At 39.9% G+C, this 20,474-nt stretch overlaps 1 protein-coding gene across 5 annotated transcripts in view; it reads left to right on the plus strand.

Annotated features, from left to right (window-relative positions):
* Positions 1-20,474, plus strand: part of BMPR1A (bone morphogenetic protein receptor type 1A) — a 161,238-nt gene that overhangs the window by 97,803 nt on the left and 42,961 nt on the right. For 4 of the 5 annotated variants that reach the window (XM_023226077.1, XM_023226078.1, XM_023226079.1 and 1 more), the window contains one exon: positions 12,814-13,033. In XM_023226077.1, the coding sequence (XP_023081845.1) occupies positions 12,967-13,033 (67 nt within the window). In that variant the 5' untranslated portion in view covers positions 12,814-12,966. Of the gene's footprint in view, positions 1-4,046; positions 4,227-12,813; positions 13,034-20,474 lie in introns of those variants that run through there. The other variant, XM_023226080.1, reaches the window with a different exon arrangement.

Below are 20,474 nucleotides of genomic sequence, written 5' to 3' on the forward strand. Positions count from 1 at the left end.
TGTTCTAATGCAGAATAAAGAAAATAAAGTACAGATATTTCATTCCCAAGGAGGGAAACTCTTCCTAGGTTCCCAAGTTCATGAATTTCATGTGCATACAGCAGGAGTCTATCATCTTGAGGGAGTTCTTTCTTAAACCTACGGGTTTGTAAGATTTTAGTTTTCTATGTTGTCCTTTTTTGGTCATGCTTGTCAAGGAAGAATTGTTAAAAATCTATTTTAACACCTTCTGCCCTTATTCAGGGCAGTTAGAGACTTAAATTTTACATACACATACTACCTTTGAACCTTCAGTGTGGTGTTTACATACTGAAAGTTTGCAGTTGAATTTAGATCATGCTTTGAAGTTCCCTTTGTCAGACCACATTGTTTGTACCAAAGAAAGACTGCATTTTCTTTTTGTCTGTAATTATTTCCATAATTATTTAACTTGGTATAACATGTGGTACTGTAAAAGCATAACCCAAGCCATTGTTTGCCTTAAGCAACATTTTAGATTTGGGGACGTGGTGTTTACTTTTACAAGCCTTTCTTAAGCCCTTTTAATTTATATCTCAAACTTGAGGATATTCATGAAAACAGTGGAAACTTTTTCTTCTCCGGATCTTGACACAAATCAGGGATGGAAATGAGCAAAAGGAAGTGGTGTGGTTTTTATATCATTTCAATTGTGTTGAGATAAGGAAATGGGATAGTTTATCCACTGTACTGCTCTTTTGGGAAAGTCTAGTTTGTATATAAAAGTAAAAGGAATTGGCATAACGTTTTAATTCCTTCTACTCTATTCAATCATTCCCTCAACAAATATTTATTTAGTATCGACTGTGTGCCAAGCACTGTTCTGGGTGCTAAAAATATAAAGTGAGTGAAACAGACTAACCCTCCTGGCCTCATGGAGCATATATTCTGGAGCAGGTGGCAGGCAATAAAATACAGAGTAAATTATATCAAATTATATAGCATGACAAATGCTAAAGAGAAAGAAACAGCCAGAAAGGAGAGGAGTGCTAGGCGTGGGGATGGGTTCTGGATAGATTCTGCAGGTAGAACCAGTGGATTTGATGACAGATAGGAAATGGAATGCGAGAAGGAAAGAGGAAGTTGTCAAGAATGACTTGAGATTTTAGGCCTGGTTACATCTATGTAATGATATTCTAAAAATAAAAATAAAAAAAGATTTTAGACCTGGGACTTTTAAGATTTTACACCAAGTAAAGAGGCTGTTAACGGAGGTGGGAAAGACTTAGGATCTAGCAAATTTGGGAGGGAAGAGGCAAGGAAAGATAAGTGACAAATTGTATAGTTGCTGATAACATTGTTAAGTCAATTTTTATACTATTTGAGCTGACTTTTTTTTTTTTTTTTTTTTTTTTTTCTTTTAGACAGAGTCTCGCTTTGTTGCCCAGGCTGGAATGCAGTGGCACAATCTCAGTTTACTGCACCCTCCACCTCCCAGGTTCAAGCAATTCTCCTGCCTTGGCCTCAGGTAGCTGGGATTACAGGCACTCACCACCATGCCCAGCTAATTTCTGTATTTTTAGTGGAGATGGGGTTTCACCGTGTTGGCCAGGCTGGTCTCGAACTCCCTGCCTCAAGTGATCTGCCTGCCTCAGCTTCCCAAAGTGCTGGGATTACAGGCGAGAGCCACTGTGCAGGCCCGAGTTGTCTTAAAAATAGCCCTTACAGCAGCCTGTGTCTTCTTTTAAGATGTTAGCAAGTATCTTTTCTGATAAGACATTTATTTGCCTTTATTCAGAATTGCTAATTTTATGCTAATCTGACCCAGAATACTCGTGTGCCTTTCTCTTTAATCCTCATATTAGCTATATTAGCTGAAATATTTTTGGTTGTAACAGAAAAATTGACAGTTGTCTCTGACCTTAAAAATGGAATTTATTGGCTCTTAACTAAAGAGTCCCAAAGTAATTCAGGCTTCAGACAAGATTGCTTGAGCAGCTCATCGATGTCTCCCAGGATCTGGCTTCTTTCAGTCTCCTGGCTCTGCCTTCTGGTTCTCCTTCTGGGCCCAACATAACTGCCAGCAATTTCTGGGACTGCCTTATTCATATTGAGTCTGAGAAGAGTGACTTTGTCACTGCAGGGCCTGTGAAAGTCCTGAGACTGTTAGACCAGCTCACCCCTGAACTTTTTGTGGCGTGGAAGATAGAATATGCCTAGCGTAGGAGCCTCTACTCCTGAGATCTTAGGGGAAATCTTTGCATCCTGAATTTAAAAAAAAAATTTAAATAGATACATAAGTGGAAATAAATGATTGATTTTTTCAAATTGCTTTTGCATTGTATAAGCACAATGGTTAACACAGCAAAAACAATTCCTCTTTAAAGCGGTCAGGTGGGAAGGGAAAAAAAGTAAAGTTGTATTCGGACATTAGTTTGATCAAGATAATTTTTCTTCTTAGAGATTTAATGTTGCCACTTGACCAACTGTAACTACAAAGGAACCATTAGATAATAATGGTTATATTATTAGATAATAATAAGTATGATAGTTATATATACTAGGCCGGAATTAGTGTTTCTCTACAAATTGACCAAGCAGTTGACAAAGAAAAACAAATTACCTTCTCCTGCCCCCACAAAAAAAGAACCAGTGTTTCTCAACAAGGAGAGTACTGTTAGCATTTGGTTAAGACAGTTCTTTATTTTGAAGGATTGTCCCTGCACATTGTGTTTTCTGTCCTGGTCCCTGGTCAAACCGTATGTCCTGTCGTATCCTAGACATTATTCCAACCAAAAAGTCACCTGCATTTTTTAGATCCTCTTATGAGGGGGTGGTAACCCAGCCACTGCTGATGCCTGAGGGGAGTGCAAAGCGGGATTTTTGAGGAGCTGGGACTGAGACCCTGAGGAGTAGGCACCACTGGGCCTAAAAGGATTCCATGGGGTTGATTCTGGGAGTGTGGAAGGAAGCACAGAGTGTAGATTGCTGCTGCCAGTTGAATGCCAGTGGCATTCAGGCAATGGACAGGAACAGCGAACCGAATCGGGGAAAAGAAAGTCCCTTCTCCCCTCTTCCAGCTTTCTCTAGTTCCCCAGTTGGCAGAGCCTCTCCAGGAGCCAGCTGGTGAAGGACGTATTGTCAGCAGCATCCCAGCTCCAGCGTCAGAAAGCAGAGTCTATAGATAGAAGAGGGGCCTTTTTTTTTTTTTTGGCTGAAAAGCAATAGTGTAAAAAGGGTCACAGTACTTTCTGTTTTTTAATCTCATTACTTTCCTGCCAGCGCCTTAACATGCAGTAACAAGTGGAATTTGGGCTTTCTCAGCAGCAAACCTGCCACTTACTGGTTGTGTTAATTTGGGCAAGTTTCTTTCTTTTTCTTTCTTTCTTTTTTTTTTGAGATAGAGTCTTGCACTGTCACCTGAGCTAGAGTGCAGTGGTGGGATCTCGACTCATTGCAATTTCTACCTCTCGGGTTCAAGCGATTCTCCTGCCTCAGCCTCCCGAGTAGCTGGGTTTACAGGCGCCCGCCACCACGCGTGGCTAATTCTTTGTATTTTTAGTAGAGACAGGGTTTTCACTATGTTGGCCAGGCTGCTCTCCAGTGCCTGACCTCATGAGCCACCATGCCTGGCCAACTTGGGCAAGTTTCTTAACTTTGCGCTTCACTTTTTTTTTTTTTTCAGAGTTACGAAGATGAAAAAAGATCTTACAGGGTTCAATAAAAAATAACTTCCACTTTCCCATTTAACATATGTGCTCATGGTATACCTGACAAAACGCTGCACTTTGGATTAGAAAACCTGGGTGTTAGTTTGTCGTATATACTAGCTATGTGGAATTCAGCAAGTTATTTATCTCCCTGAACCTATCTTTTCTCTGTAAGTAGGAATGATTTTACTTACTGTAAGGATCAGAGATGGGGTAATGCACGTAAAACTAATTTGTAAGTTATAAAAATGACAGTGATGATAGGATGCTAAGCAGGTACCATTAAATACCACCACATACCTCAGTTCCTCTGATTTAATCTGCACAAAAGACCTAGATCATCTGTTTTATGCTAGACTCTGAACTCTTTACCACCACATTAAACTCTTTTCTCCCTATTCAATTTACCAGTACAGGTTGAGCATCCCTAATCCAAAAATCTGAAATCTGAAATGCTATGTAAAACCTGAAGCCTTTTGAGTGTCGACATGACGTTCAAAGGAAATGCTCATTGGGGTGTTCTGGATTTCACAGTTTTGGATTCGAGTTGCTGAACCAGTAAGTATAGATAGTGCAAATGTTACAAATTAAAAAAATCCAAAATCCAAAACGCTTCTGGTCCCAAGCATTTCTGATAAGGAGTACTCAACTTGTACCCATAGTATGCCTATGGGGTGACCAAACCTTCTCCCCTTCCAGACAGTTCTGCAATAACTGATTGACTTCACCTGTTTTTGGTCATGTGTGCGTGTTCTAGAGGAGAAACAGGAGAGTAACACCTAGGCCTCTTAAATAAACAGCTGACAAACATTATGAATCTCTTCAAAGTACAGATATGCCAAAGATTGCTGTATAGTACAATCTAGTTGTAATTGTGAGATTTTTGTTGTTGTTTAATACAGTTACACAAACAAAAAACTTTGGAGAAACTAGATTAGGGAATTTGTAGTACAAGGTTGAATGATGTTTTGAAAACAGATTATCTATTTGAAGAATGTTTCAGAACCCTGGAAACATTTCTTTTGCATCTAATATTGAGGTCCTGGTGAAGGATATAAAACACACAAATGCATCAACTAACATCAACTATATATAATGCTATACTAGATTGTCTTGATTCTCTGGTCCTAGAAGAGTTTATACTTGTGTTGGGGAAACTATCTTGGCACAGAAGGAAAGTGAAGGATTTGAGTGGGGCAGGGACTGTTGAACAGAAATACAAAGGTTACATGTGGGCTTGTTTTGATTATTAATTAATAATTGAGCATGGGGGAAAGGTAGAGTTGGAAAGTAATTTCAGGGGTGGCAATGAAATTGGTAACTTCAGAGTGATGGAGACATGATGGTGGAAGTGTTACACAGTGGAACTTCCCCATCCCTGTTTTAGGGCATCACTTAGTTGCGTGGTTGGCTCTCTTTGCTCCTGGCCCACGGGCATTATTGTAAAACTTTCTAAAAGACCCTGTTATGAATATCTTACCCATAGCAAGATCTGACAGCGTGGACGCCAAGGCAGGCATTTCAGTAAGATTTCTGTGTATTACCTCAGATGTACTCAGACAACTCTTTAAGCAAGTTATTTTCTTCAGGGTTTATGTTTAGATTTGGGGGATATTGTTTTCTACACTGATGTAAATAACTGCGAGTGATGTTGCTTCGGTTGTACAAGTGTGTATTCTTCTAAGGATTGATGGGGAGGAGTGTAGAGATCGGGAAGGAATGGATGAGTTGCTTCTTAAGGGAAAAGATGATATTCTTATGCTAATCCAGGCCCTGGATCAGGAGCAGAGCAGCCATGCGAACAATGGCCTTGGAGCCAGGAAGTCTGCAGTTGAGTCTATTCCTTCTCAGAAAGCTTGTCAGACCCGGCGCCTGGAGCTGCCTGGGGGGAGGGACCCCTGGAAAGAAGGGGAGTTTTCTCCTTGCTATTTTATGGAATTGGCTGCTGGCCAGCTTGTTGGAAATTCCCAAACTTCTCTACTAGAAAGTGAAAATCAAGGGTGGGGGGTTTAACAGGAAGAGGAAAGAATGACTTTAGTCTGTTTTTTCAGCTGACTTCAGCCTTTTCCTGGTTTTTTTTTTTTTTTTTTTTTTTGTTAAGTTCCAATTGCACTGTTGGTTCAGTTGTCTTGCTGTTTGAGAAGCCTTAAAATCTTTTACTTAAAAAAGAAATTATTTATATTTGAGTGATTCTGCCTTAATGTTATTTTCCTGTAAAGAAACGGTACCAGTCTGTGTATATAGCAAGGGGAAGTAAATTTATTTAGATGCCTATTTTGTCTGACTATTCAATAGCTTTTAAATGGCAGCATGATTTAAAAATTTTGATTATGCTGCATGTCAAATATGTGCATCTCCTCATTTTCTTCACGTTGCAAGATATTTTTAATTTAATGTAAAAATTCCGATGAATCATTTAGGAATTAAAAAATATATTTTATCGTTAGACGTTGAATAATTTTAAGAATGATTGCAGCCAGGCACGGTGGCTCACGCCTGTAATCCCAGCACTTTGGGAAGCTGAGGTGGATGGATCGCCTGAGGTCAGGAGTTCAAGACCAACCTGGCCAACATGGTGAAACCCTGTTTCTACTGAAAATAGAAAAATTAGTTGGGCATGGTGGTGTGTACCTGTAGTCCCAGCTACTCCGAGGCTGAAGCAGGAGAATCGTTTGAACCCATGAGGTGAAGGTTGCAGTGAGCAGAGGTTGCACCACTGTAGTCCAGCCTAGGCAACAGAGCAAGACTTTGTCTCAAAAAAAAAAAAAAAGGCTGGGCACGGTGGCTCATGCCTATAATCCCAGCACTTTGGGAGGCAGAGGCAGGAGGATCACCTGAGGGTGGGAGTTTCAACCAGCCTGACCAACATGGAGAAACTTCGTCTCTACTAATAATACAAAAATTAGCTGGGCGTGATGGCGCATGCCTGTAATCCCAGCTACTCGGGATGCTGAGGCAGGAGAATCGCTTGAACCCAGGAGGTGGAGGTTGCAGTGAGCCGAGATCACACCATTGCACTCCAGCCTGGGCAACAAGAGCGAAACTCTGTCTTGGAAAAAAAAAAAAAAATTGTTGAAAAATAAAGTTAATATTTTGCTATGTGATTATAGAAACAGTTAATATGAGATAAAGGAGAAGTGCTCAGTTATTAATAATTACATCTATTTGTTGAAATGTTTACTGAGATGTAATATTACTAACTCAAAAGAGTTAGTAATATCTCTATTTTGTGGCGAAGGAAACGGAGACCTGGATAGCTTAAGTAATTCCCCCAAAATCACACAGCAAATAAATACTGGAGCTGATTTTTAAAAATTATTTATATTTTATTATTTTATGAGTGAATACCACATCAATGTATGTGGTGTTAATGCCTTTATTAATACAGTTTTTAGACGAATGGTGTTCTGGGGCCCTCCCCTCTTCTCACTCTCTTGGATGGCCCTCTTACCCAGAGTCGTAGCTGAATATCACCATGCTTTTGGCATAACCAATTTGTATGTTCAGCCCCAAATGTGTCTTGTAAGTTTCAGAACCAAATGCCCATTAGACGTTCCCTTTGGGTAATCTCAGATCTCTAAATTTGAACCTTTGATCTCTTCACTCCTGTCAAAATCAGTTAATCCCATTTCAGTAACTGTTCATGCCACAGATGTGGGAATCTTCTTTGACGCCTCACTTTTCCTTACTCTACATTTAATCCATTGCTAAGTACCACTGAGTTTTTTTTGAGACAAGCCTCGTTCTGTTGCCCAGGCTGGAGTGCAGTGGCATAATCAAAGCTCACTGCAGCCTTGAACCCCTGGGTTGAAGAGATCCTCCCACCTCAGCCTCCCTAGTGTCTGGGACTACAGGTATGCACTACCATGCCCAGCTAATTTTTTTAAGTTTTTTGTACAGATGAGGTCTTGTTGTGTTTCCCAGGCTGGTGTTGAACTCCAAGACCTCAAATGATTCTCCCGCCTCAGTCTTCCAAAGTGCTGAGATTACAGGTGTGAGCCACATAGCCAGCCAAAAATTATTTTTGAAGTATAGCATGAGTCCGTCCACTAGACCGCTGCCACCCTATCCTTTTTTTTTTTTAATTCACCCATCTGCACACGGATTCTGCCCTAATCTTAACCACCATTGTCATTCTCCTAAATTTCCACAATATTCTGCTTACTGATCTGTTTGCTTTTGCCATTATCCCCTCCAGTCCATGACATAAAAGTCAGATGATGCCCACTTAGGCTTAAATCCCAAGTCCTTCATATGCCCTTGCCTGATCTGGTCTTTGTCTTCTCTGCCTGTTCACCGTCATCTCCCACCACACTATCTCTTGTTCTCAATATTTCAGACATTGTTTTCTCTTTGCTTTTCTCTCCCAGGGTGTTCCCTGTGCTTAGAACTTCCCCTCTTTCTTTGCCTGGCTGACTCTTTATTTTTCAGATCTCAACTGAAAGGTCACTTCTCAGCATTGCTTCCCTTTCCCCTCCATCTGGATTAGAGGGGGGTCACTGCCCCTATTCCTTCAGGACCTGGCACTTTTCTTCCTTTGCACTTACCACGAGTTATGATTGTGTATCATTTGTGTTTTCTTGTTTGGTGTCTTGAGTATCTTAATTGTTTTGTTTAATGACTCTGAACTCCATGAAGGCTGGGACTGTTTGGCTCTAAACGGTGTATTCTTGGTATCTAATACAGAATCATGCATAGTACAGACACTTAATAAACATTTAGTGAATACATTAATAATTCAATGGTAAGAACACTGTTTCCACAGGACTCCAACGTTGGAAGGGATAACATAGATTATTTAGTCTAGGGCCGGGCTTAGTGGCTCACGCCTGTAATCCCAGCACTTTGGGAGGTTTAGGCGGGTGGATTGCTGAGTCCAGGAGTTCAAGACCAGCCTGGGCAACATGGCAAAACTCCATCTCTACAGAAAACACAAAATTAGCCAGGCTTGGTGAGACGTGCTTGTGGTCCCAGCTACTCAGGAGGCTGAGGTGGGAGGATTGCCTGGAGCCCAGGAGGCAGTGAGCTGAGATTGTACCTCTGCACTTCAGCCTTGGCAACAGAGTGAGACCCTGCCTCAAAAAAAAAAAAAAAAAAAAAAAATGTAGTGCAGTCTCTCTTTCTATGATGTTGGTCATGTCTTTGACAAAGGTGCACTCAAACTTTATTCCTTATGTACTCTGTGAGCAAAATCCCTGGGTTCTTTTGGTTGTATCTCAAGTGGAGTGGTTGCTATGTCCTTTGCATTCCTGTCATTCTTCTCTCAAGTGCTTAGGAGGCCTGGCCAGGTGGAATAAAGTAAGATGGTTGTCCTCTTTGATTACTGCAGCATTTCCCTTCATTCTCAGACTGCATGCATATCTTAGCAGTCGTCATCAATACCAATGTGTGTTGAGCTCGTAGTCAGGGAAGATTTGATGGCTGTTCTCCATACAAGTGATCACAGCTTTTTTTGTCTATAAAAATTTCTTACAGATTGGATTGTCATGGATAGCACCTGTCAGTGACTTCCTTTGCCAGGTTGGCAAGTGTGTTATAAACATGGATGAGAGGAGGGAACTTCTATTTAGCACCTACTGTGTACCCGGCTCTCCTAAATAGTTTAAAATGTGTATTTACATTATATAATATATATAAAATCAGGCAGGGAAGTATAGGATAGTTGTTAACATGTAGAATCTGGAATCAGACCTCCTTGATATTAATTATGACTCTGCTTACCTGTTGTGTGAGCTTTGATAAGTTCCTTAAAGTCGACCTGCCTGTTTCTTCATCTGTAAAATTAAAATAATAATTTAACCTTTAAATAAGTTGGTTGATAGTTTGATAACTTAATATATGCAAAGCATTTATGACAGTACTGGCACATAGAGTTTAATATGTGTTAGCTATTATTTTATGTGAGTTCCTTAATTTTAAAAATATTTACATTTATTTAATTTATTTTAAAAATTGTTTCAAATATGTGCTTGCTGTTATCTCATTTGGTTCTCAAAATAACTGTGAGTTAATAAATATCACTCCAGATTTGTTTGTTTGTTAAGATGGGGTCTTGCTGTATTGCTGAGGCTGGAGTGCAGTGGCTCTTAACTGTTGTGATCACAGTGCATTGTAGCCTGGAATTTCTGGGCTCAAGTGATCCTGTTTGAGCCCAGGATTACAGCTGAGATTACAGGCAGTCGCCACCACAGTTGGCCTCATTCCAGTTTTAAAGATGAGGAAACTTATTCAGAGAGGTTAAGTTAAAGGCAGATCCAGAATTTGAGCTTGTGCCAGGGTAGCAGGATCATGAATGTTTTTGTGGAAGGAATCACACACAGCCCTCTGAAAGGGAAAGCACTTAGAGTCTTGAAGCCAGCCAGCTCTGCAGGATGCCTTGGTTGTAGCTCTAATGAGACAAGGCCACATATTAGCTTTAAATAAACTGATGAGGAAACAGTGACAATGAAAGATGTAACATGGCATAGTGGTCAGTCTCCTGCCCAAGACTGAGCTCCTTGCAGCAGGAGCAACCATACTCATATTCGTATTTCTGGTACCTAATACTGGGTCGATAATATGTACTCTAGATGCAAGCCGGTTGCAGTGGTTCACACCTGTAATCTCAGCACTCTGGGAGGAGGCCAAGGCCACAGGATTGCTTGAGGCCAGGAGTTTGAGACCAGCCTGGGCAACATATTGAGACCCCCTGCCCCCACCCCTATTAAATTTAAAAAAAAATGTTGTTGGTGAATAAGTGAGTAAATTAATAAGTGAAAATTTGGAGAAGGGTGGAGACCTAGCAAGGGAGGCAGGACCAAAGCCAGGGTTTCTGGCACGGTCACTGGAGAGTGGTAGCCAGTGGAGGAGGAGGAACAAGCAAGAAAGGTGTGGGTTTGATTTAGACAGGTGGAGTGTGATTCTAGTAGAAATATTTAATGGGAAAATTGAAATGAGGAAGAGAGATTAGGATTGGAAATACACTGGAAACTTCTCTTGAATTTGAAACCTGGAACATGTATCCTTAGAATGACAGTTGAATTATTTCAAGAAGTTTTCAAAGAAATGCTGTTAAATCATGTGACAAACATTCTATAGTTACTTTAGACTTTACATCTTTTTCTCTCAGCATTATGTGATGGAAAACAATTTCATATTAGAGAGATAAGAGATTGCAGGGATTTTTAGAACTAAGCCACATATAAAATACACGTATAAATGATACCTTACTGTAAACGTTCTTTGCCTCAGTACTGTAAATAACTTTGGAGAGCTAATTAGAGTGAAAATTCTTGTGTAGATATTATAAAATAGAAAGCTCAGGTTATTAATGTAGAAATCACACCAGGGTCATTGTGTCATAGATAAGCAAAATCTTTGTCATTCAGGAATAGTTCAAGCTGAAAGTCAATAAAATCAAACCACCTGAAACAATGGGATGGGGGTAAAGTAGAATGATATTTATCTTGATACTAACTAGCCTTTCCCCCTGTTATTTATTTAACAATTTTACTTTGAGGCCTTTAAAAGTTCACTGTCTATATTAATAATCACCAAACCTTAATTGGAGGGGTTATGCTTCGTGTCATCCATATTAGAAGTTCAATTTTATCTTAATAAAGTCAAATTTGCAATATTTTAGGAAATAATTTTTTTAAGATACCGCTTTTTTCCTCTTTTTCTTTTCCCCTTCCCTTTTCCCTTCCCTTTTCCCTCCCCTTTTCCCTTCCCTCCCCTTTGGTGGAGTCTCACTCTGTTGCCCAGGCTGGAGTGCAGTGGCACCATCTTGGCTCACTGCAAGCTCTGCCTCCTGGGTTCACACCATTCTCCTGCCTCAGCCTCTTGAGTAGCTGGGACTACAGGCACCCGCCACCGCGCCTGGCTAATTTTTTTGTAGTTTTAATAGAGACTTTTTCACTATGTTAGCCAGGATGGTCTTGATCTCCTGAGCTCATGATCTGCCCGCCTCAGCCTCCCAAAGTGTTGGGTGTTGGGATTACAGGTGTGAGCCACTGCGCCTGGCCTTTTTTTTTTTTTTTTTTTTTTTTTGAGATGGAGTCTCTCTCTGTCTCCCGGGCTGGAGTGCAGTGACACAATCTGCAATCTCGGCTCACTGCAACCTCCGCCTCCCGGGTTCAAGCGCTTCTCCTGCCGCAGCCTCCTGAGTAGCTGGGATTACAGGTGCCCGTCACCATGCCTGGCTGATTTTGTGTGTTTTTAGTAGAGATGGGGTTTCACCATGCTGGCCAGGCTGGTCTTGAACTCCTGACTTCAAGTGAGCGCCCACCTTGACCTCCCAAAGTGCTGGGATTACAGGTGTGAGCCACCGCACCTGGCTCCCTTTTTTTTTTTCCTTTAATGATGAAGCATATTCTTTAAATATGTATAATTTTCGCCTGGCACGGTGGCTGACACCTATAATCCCAGCATTTTGGGAGGCTGAGGTGGGCGGATCACCTGAGGTTAGGATTTCAAGACCAGCCTGGTCAACATGGTGAAACCCTTTCTCTACCAAAAATATTTAAAAATTAGCTGGGCTTGGTGGCGGGCGCCTATAATCCCACTATTCGGGTGAGTGAGGCAGGAGAATCACTTGAACCTGGGAGGTGGAGGTTGCAGTGAGCAGAGATCAAGCCATTGCACTCCAGCCTGGGTGACAAGAGCAAAACTCCATCTCAAATAAAATAAAATAAAATGAATAAATATGTATAATTTTCTAGGTCAGCTTCTTTTTCTATCTATAGAATAAATTATTTATTAGAAAGACACGGTATTTTCATTATATCTACTAGCATTTGCAAGAATGTTGATGGTTACCCTTATGTTTTAAATTTGACTTTTCCTGTTTAAGTCTTATTTGGGAATTTTCATGTTATTAATAAAATAATTACTTTAGAATAGCCAGAAAAGACTGTTGAGATTGTTTAATATACTTCCCTTGTACATATGGCTTATCTGAGATCAGGAGAGGTTGCAGCCTATTACTAAATTATTTGAAGTTTGAAATTATAGTGCCAAAAAAAAAAAAAAGCAAAGATAGCTTTAATCTTTTAAAATGTATTTCGTTGTTTAAAGGTGTGTTTGGGCATTTGTTTCCCTTTTAGTTTTTGAAAATTTTCCAGAATTCATTTGTATTCCTTACCTTTTAAATGTTTTTGTCTTTCAGGAGTCATAAGAAAGCAGTGGGAGTTGAAGTCATTGTCAAGTGCTTGCGATCTTTTACAAGAAAATCTCACTGAATGATAGTCATTTTAAATTGGTGAAGTAGCAAGACCAGTTATTAAAGGTGACAGTACACAGGAAACATTACAGTTGAACAATGACTCAGCTATATATTTACATCAGATTATTGGGAGCCTATCTGTTCATCATTTCTCATGTTCAAGGTAAATCAGTGTTCGTTTTAGTAATGTATTTCTGTATATAAAAAGCACTATTTCTTGCTTCTGTTCTTTCTACTCATCCCTGTTTGAATAGTTAGGCCCAGCCTACTAGCACAGCTTTTAGGAAGGAAACAAAGATGAAACACATGCCAAATAATTTTTTAACTTGGCTGTGATGGAAACATTGTCAAGTGTTTTTGAAATCTCATTCTGTCTGAGTCTATCTTCTCCTTCACAACATAGGCGTGATGATACACAGCATTAGGTCTTGTGAGGATTAAATGAGATAAAGTATGTAAAACCACCTCAGTTAGTGGCTGAAAGACAGGGTAATAGATATTCCAGACTGAGCTTCAAAATTCCTCTTTCCTTTAAAATACAATAAGGAACAAGTGTAAATAATAATTTAAAAAGCATTTTATTGGCTAGGCACGGTGGCTCACACCTGTAATCCCAGCACTTTGGGAGGCCGAGGTGGGCGGATCACAAGGTCAGGAGTTCAAGACCAGCCTGGGCAACATAGCAAACCCTCATCTTTACCAAAAAATACAAAAACTAGCTAGGTGTGATGACAGGTGCCTGTAATCCCAGCTACTAGGGAGGCTGAGGCAGGAGAATCACTTGAATCCCGGGAGGCAGAGGCTGCAGTGAGCCGAGATCGTACCACTGCACTCTAGCCTGGGCGACAGAGCAAGACTCTGTCCCCGCCCCACCCCCCAGAAAAATTTCATTTTATTGTTGTCAAAAGACTTTAGAAAGATAACTGGCACTTGTCTGTGCTGAATACTAAAATTTCTTCATAGAGCACTGACAGTTTGTTTATGACCAATAATGTAATTTTGCTACTATGTGTTCACAACTCAGAATTCCCAAACAGGAAGTTATTGTGATGACTCTTAGGACCAGATGGCCTGTGTTTGCACATAAGCTTTTTCCTGTATGGTTTAAGTAGGATTATATTTTAGGCTGAAAAGACAGTACTGTTTTGCAAGAGGATTTTAGATAAAACTTACTGGATGTCTTCATACTCAAGTTTTTTACTTCACAGATTGCTTTTTCCTAACGTTTTATTCGCAGTGATCTGGATTAATATCTGCTGTTAAAAAGAAACATGATTAACATCATAAAGCTTTTGATACTTTCTTTTTTTTTTTTTTTTTTTTTGAGACGGAGTCTTTCTTGCCCAGGCTGGAGTACAGTGGCGCCATCTCAGCTCACTGCAAGCTCCGCCTCCCGGGTTCACGCCATTCTCCTGCCTCAGCCTCCCAAGTAGCTGGGATTACAGGTGTCCACCACCACGCCCGGCTAAGTTTTTGTATTTTTAGTAGAGACAGGGTTTCACCATGTTAGCCAGGATGGTCTCAATCTCCTGACCTCGTGATCCACCCTCCTCGGCCTCCCAAAGTGCTGGGATTACAGGTATGAGCCGCTGCGCCCTGCCGGTATTTTCATCCTAAAGCACAAACATAGAATGAAATCTATAGCTTCTTTTTATTTTGCCTTAGTATTATAATAATATCCTTAGTATTAACATGCTCGGAATACAGAGCCTTCAGCAAAAGCCACTTTTACTTGTGAAACACCAAATTATTTAGTACAATACCTTTACTTCAATATCTGTTACATGCCTTGTTGATCAGCATCAACCAAAGCTGCTATAGTTTTAAAGATGAGTTAAATTCATAGTAATATTATATTTGCTACCTCACTCCCAGGTAATCTCCATTTTGGCATAAGTTTTTAAAAATTCTGTTTAGATCACACATAGGCAATATGATACAAAATTCTCAGTCCTCGCCCCAGTTCACGTTGTTCTATAATAAACTTTTATTAGATGGAATAAGTTGGTAATTAGTTACTATGTAAAAGCAAAAGATCTTATTAAGAATTACATTTCTCTGATAAAGAGTGAAATTTGTTACATTTCCTTTCAAAAAAATTATTTTGATAGTTGCTTCAAATAACATAAAAATGTTTGCTCTTAAAGCTAAAACCAATGTAGAAAAGTTATTTCTTAGAGATCATTAGGAAGGATTGTAGAAGGGTATTAATGGAAATAACTTTTGACTTTAGCTCTAGCTTTATCTTGTTTTGAATTGTGTCTCAGGAAAATAAACTTATCTGTACCTTGGTTTCCTTGATGTAAAATAGAAATAATAATGCTTATCCTAGATATAAACAAGAATGTTTTGACCATCAACTGTTAGGGTATAAATTTAAGTGCTTTACATTGAGATAAAGTTTGAATAGAAAAATGAGTCATCTGATATTAACAGCTGATAGATACTTAGTTCTTTTTTTTTTTTTTTTTTTTAAAGACTTGGTCACAAATTTAACAGCAAGATATATTAATATTGGGTAGATATTTAGTCCCTTTTTTGAATTTTGTCACAAATTTCAGAAATGGATTTTAGTTTTAAGTAATTAATAATGACTTCAATAGAGATTTATTTTTAACACAGGTGGTAGATATTTGCTGTTCATTCAATTATTGAGTAGTGTCAAGGCTGACATGTCTGTAATTTTCTTGACATTTCCCTTGTGTTTCCCAAGTGGCTACTGTTATCTGCATTTGAGGCAGGTAAAATGGGGAAAGGGTCAGCGTTGGCCTCAACTAGACCTGATACCAGGAAAGCAAAAGTATCACAGATTTTATCGTAAGTCCTAATCATTCTCATAGCAAGAGCTACTGGAAAACAGAGAAACAGTATTGTCACAATTGGCTTAATCTGTATCCATTGCCTAGGGCTGGATGTGTTGTTCCCCCAAACAAAATCAGAGTTTGGTTAGCTGGGAAAAGGGGAAAAGTAGGTATCAATTGGGCAACTAAAAGGGTCTGGGAGAGATTTAATTTCTTCCATCAATTAGAATGTTTTCCTCTACAAATAATTTTAAAAAATTTAAAAGAGCTTAAACATGACATTTTGGGTTAGGTGATTTTTATTTTTTTAAAAAGACTTGAACAATAAGGAGAATGTAGTAACACACAAGAAGTCTGGATATAAGGGGACTATAGTTGATTATGTGGCTCATCAAGACCCACCTTCTTTGTCTTTTCAACTGTGCCATCTCTAAATGTCAGGTTAGCCACAGTGTCACAGTGTGGCTGCTGAGAGACCAGACATCACATGTAGATGAGGTAAGCTTGAATTGTCAATGCTCAGTTAAAGAAGAGGGACATCTATTTGTATCTCTCTTTAATTGATAAATCTTTCCCCAATCACTCCTCCTCTCCCCAACAGACTTCCTTCTCATCTTAGTGGCCAAAATTCATTGTATGCTCTTACGTTAAATCACTGGCAAGGGGAATGGAACTAAAATTGTTGGATTAGACCAACAATTATCTCTGCTGAGAGTAGAGGGCTGCGCTTCCCTGAATCACATGGGGGAGGGGCAGACCCTTAATGTGTGTGTACATGTGCACATGCCTGTTGCCAGTAAGGGAAGGAGGGGAAGAATAAGAGTATCTGTTGCTGGGTACCACATTTGTCAACCTGACGTCATACATATGCTAAAATGCTCATGTTGCTATGAAATTTTCAGTTCCTTTTCAAAGTGTTCTATACTCCAGAGTTGCATCCATTTAGTACACGTAGCTACTAATCCAGGACTTGTGGCTGGTGTGAAGCCCTCTCCTTCAGGTCCAGGTGCCTTTTCAGGGTCCAGCAGTGTATGGCTAAAAGCAGTTATTAGTGCACAGTATACCGAGTCTCCAGTGACAAAAATGAAGTGGGATAAGTACTATATAAAACTCCCATTCAGAGGAAGAAAAATTGGAAACAACCTCAGTATTCACTGCTCCATAGCATGTAGATTAATGATGCTTAGCCTGTTTGTCAGCCTCCAGTTTAATTTTCTGGGAGGATTTGCCTTCTCTCTGGTGTTCCTTGGCTAGTGTTTCTGCCTTCATGGTCACATACGAGATGGAATTAGTGGATGATGATCTTTGTGGAGACTGAACAGCTTTAGCAGCCTGCTTTCTGTTAGTATGGAGGTCTGATTATTGGAAATTGTCCTATGGATTGAAAACTCACAGTCTGACTGAGTCAGCCTGGGATATCTTTGGCAGTGCAGTTCCCATAAAGTTGTAGTAGCCCTACATTCTATTTTCTTTGGTCTCTTTGTTTTCGTTCCATTAAACAGTTAAATATCTTGTCTAGGTTTGTGTTCTGAGAATTTCTGACCTAGCCACTGGCCTCTGCTTTGCCCGTTCTCCTGGCCTTTGGTTTAATGACCTCTGCTCTGAGGCCCTCTTCTCCTTTCCCATGCTAGAAAATGACCTGCTTTATTTGGTATCATAGCACTTATCTATGAATAAATACTAAAATAGTACCAAATGTCAGTATTTATTCGTCTTTATTGTCTTTCTCTGTCCAAGACTGTAAGCTTTAATATATATGGGACTTTGTTTTGTTTACTCTTCTAGTCACCCAGGACTTAAAACAGTGGCTAGCACTGTGTACTCAGTACATTTTTGTTTAATGGATGAATTCCTTTAAAGTGAAAAGAGCAAGTTGCGAAACTACTTTCTTAGCCATACATTTTTACACTGACCAACCCAGTAGCAACAAGCACCTGTAACAACCCATTTGTAGTATCTGATTATCTTTTTTCACTAAGGATCTAGAACTCCTTGGAGAAACCACTTGAGTTTAAGTTTGGCAGGGAAAGAGCAAGGTGATCTTGGTATCTTGGCCAGAAAGCAAGGAGAAAAGTTCAAGGGATTCAGTGACCAGCTTGAATTGGACACTAATTGCAGTGGATTCAAACAAATCAAATATGTTTAAATCCATGCGTTTGTAATGACACTTTAGAAAAAAACTAGTTAGGGCTGGGGGCTATTGACTTACACCTGTATGTGCCAACACTTTGGGAGGCCAAGGCAGTAGGATAACTTGAGCCTCAAGAGTTTGAGACCATCCATGGCTAAACTGGGAGTCCCTTTAAAAAAAAAAAAAAGTTTGAGACCAGCCTGGGCAACATAAAGCTGGTCTCTACAAAAAAAACTTTTTTTAATTAGCTGGGTGTGGTGGTGTGTGCCTGTATTCCTGGATGAGGCGGGAGGATCACTTGAGTCCAGGAACTTGAGGCTACAGCGAGCCATGATCACGCCACTGCACTCTAGTCTGGGCAGCAGAGCAAGACTGTATCTCTAAAAAAGAAAACAACTACTAGTTCAAGTCATTAATTTTGAAAATTGGTAAATAGAGGGGGAAATCAAGCATTAATCTTGCCTTTCTAATATGAACTGTGCCACCTGTATCCAATTAGTAGGTGAGGGAAAGCATCTCATAGATATATTCCAAGTCATAAAAAAAGAAGAGAAATTATAGGATTTAGATACATTATTTTATACTATGCTAATTGAATTAGTGAATCTAGACCTTAAAAACAGAGATATAAGCAGACATTTGGTTCTCTCCTCCTCACAACATGCAGAGCAGCTGCGTTTCAGCGCTCAATAGACACGTGGCTTGTGGCTATCATATTGGACAGCACAGTTCTCGAGCTAACTACTATTTACAAAATCCATAGAGAACAAGAGGACATGTTAAATGATGCCAGGAGAATGTGATCAGAAATTCCAGACTGTGGTAAATGCTATACTGGTAAATACTGGACAAGTTACCCAATGTCTTCAAGTAAATCTCAAGGTCAGGAAGAGGAAGAAGAAACTGGTAGATTAAGAGACTTGGAGACAACCAGGTGTGATGTGTGAACCTTATTTGGATCCTGATTCAAGGAGACTACTAAAGCAATTTGTAACATTTATGATACAATTGGAAATTAGAAAGCAATTTATAATGTAATTGGAATTTATAATGTAATTGGAAATTTCAGCATTGCCTTGATGTTTGATAATATTGGTAAGGATAAGGAATTACTACTACTAATTTTTTAGATGTGATAATTGTGTGTGTGTTTTTTTTTTAAGTCCTTATCTTTTAGAGATACACATTGAAATATTACAGATAAAAGGACATATCTGGTATTAGCTTCATAATTATATGAAAGGGGGAAGGAGTGAAACAAGAAGGGCCATAAATTGATCATCATAATAAAAGCTGGGCTATATGGGTACGTGTGGGTTCATTGTACAGTTTTCTCTACTTTTATAAAAGGTTTCTGGCTGGGTGTGGTGGCTCATGAGTTTGAGACCAGCCTGGCCAACATGGTGAAACCCTGTCTCTACTAAAAATACAAAAATTGGCGGGACATGGTGACATGTGCCTGTAGTTGCAGCTACTCAGGAGGCTGAGGTGGGAAGATCACTTGAACCAGGGAGGCGGAGGTTGCAGTGAGTCGAGACTGGGCCACTGAACTCCACCCTGGGCAACAGAGTGAGACCCTGTCTCAAAAAACTAAAAAGTTTTCTGGAAGAATATATGTAAATGAATAGAAAAAGGACAAGAAGCGTATACACCAAACGGATAACAGTGGTTATGTTGAAGGAGTGGGAGGGGGATTAGATGGGCCCAAAGAGGCCTTTTTGGTTTACTTGTAGGGTTCTATATATATATGGATGCTATATATATATATATATATATATATATATATATGGATGCTATGAGAATACATTCTTATTTTAAACTATTTATAGAAAAAAGAAAAAAAAAAAAAAAACACACCAGGCACGGTGGGGCACGGTGACTCATGTCTGTAATCCCAGCATTCTGGGAGGCCAAGGCGGGTGGATCACCTGAGGTCGGGAGTTCGTGACCAGCCTGGGAGAAACCTCATCTCTACTAAGAATACGAAAATTAGTCAGGCGTGGTGGCACGTGCCTGTAATCCCAGCTACTCGGGAGGCTGAGGCAGGAGAATCACTTGAACCTGGGAGGTGGAGGTTGCGGTGAGCCAAGATCATGCCACTGCACTCCAGCCTGGGCAACAAGAGCAAAAACACCATCTCAAAAAAACAAAAAACACCAAAAACTACTTTTAGGAAAAACACTTATTTTGAGCATATGCCTAAGTAGAGAGAATAATATAGTGAAACTCCATGAACTTGTCACTCAGTTTTGACAGTATCAACTCATGACCAAGCCTATTTCCTCTCTACCCCCATGCACTTCTCCCACACCCACACCACCCTTGGATTATCATGGGTAATTTTGAAATAATATTTCATTTAAGTATAAGATACCTTGGCCGGGCGCAGTGGCTCATGCCTGTAATCACAGCACTTTGGGAGGCTGAGGCGTGCAGATCACTTGAGGTCAGAAGTTCAAAACCAGCCTGGCCAACATGGTGAAACCCCATCTCTACTAAAAATACAAAAATTAGCCAGGCATTGTGGCAGGCGCCTGTATCCCAGCTACTCTGGAGGCTGAGGCAGGATAATTGCTTCAACCCAGAAGGCAGAGGTTGCGGTGAGTGGAGATCATGCCACTGTACTTCAGCCTGATCGACAGAGTGAGACTCCATCTCAAAAAAAAAAAAAA

This window comes from Piliocolobus tephrosceles, chromosome 9 (genome assembly GCF_002776525.5).
Source record: "Piliocolobus tephrosceles isolate RC106 chromosome 9, ASM277652v3, whole genome shotgun sequence".
Lineage (NCBI taxonomy): Eukaryota > Metazoa > Chordata > Mammalia > Primates > Cercopithecidae > Piliocolobus > Piliocolobus tephrosceles.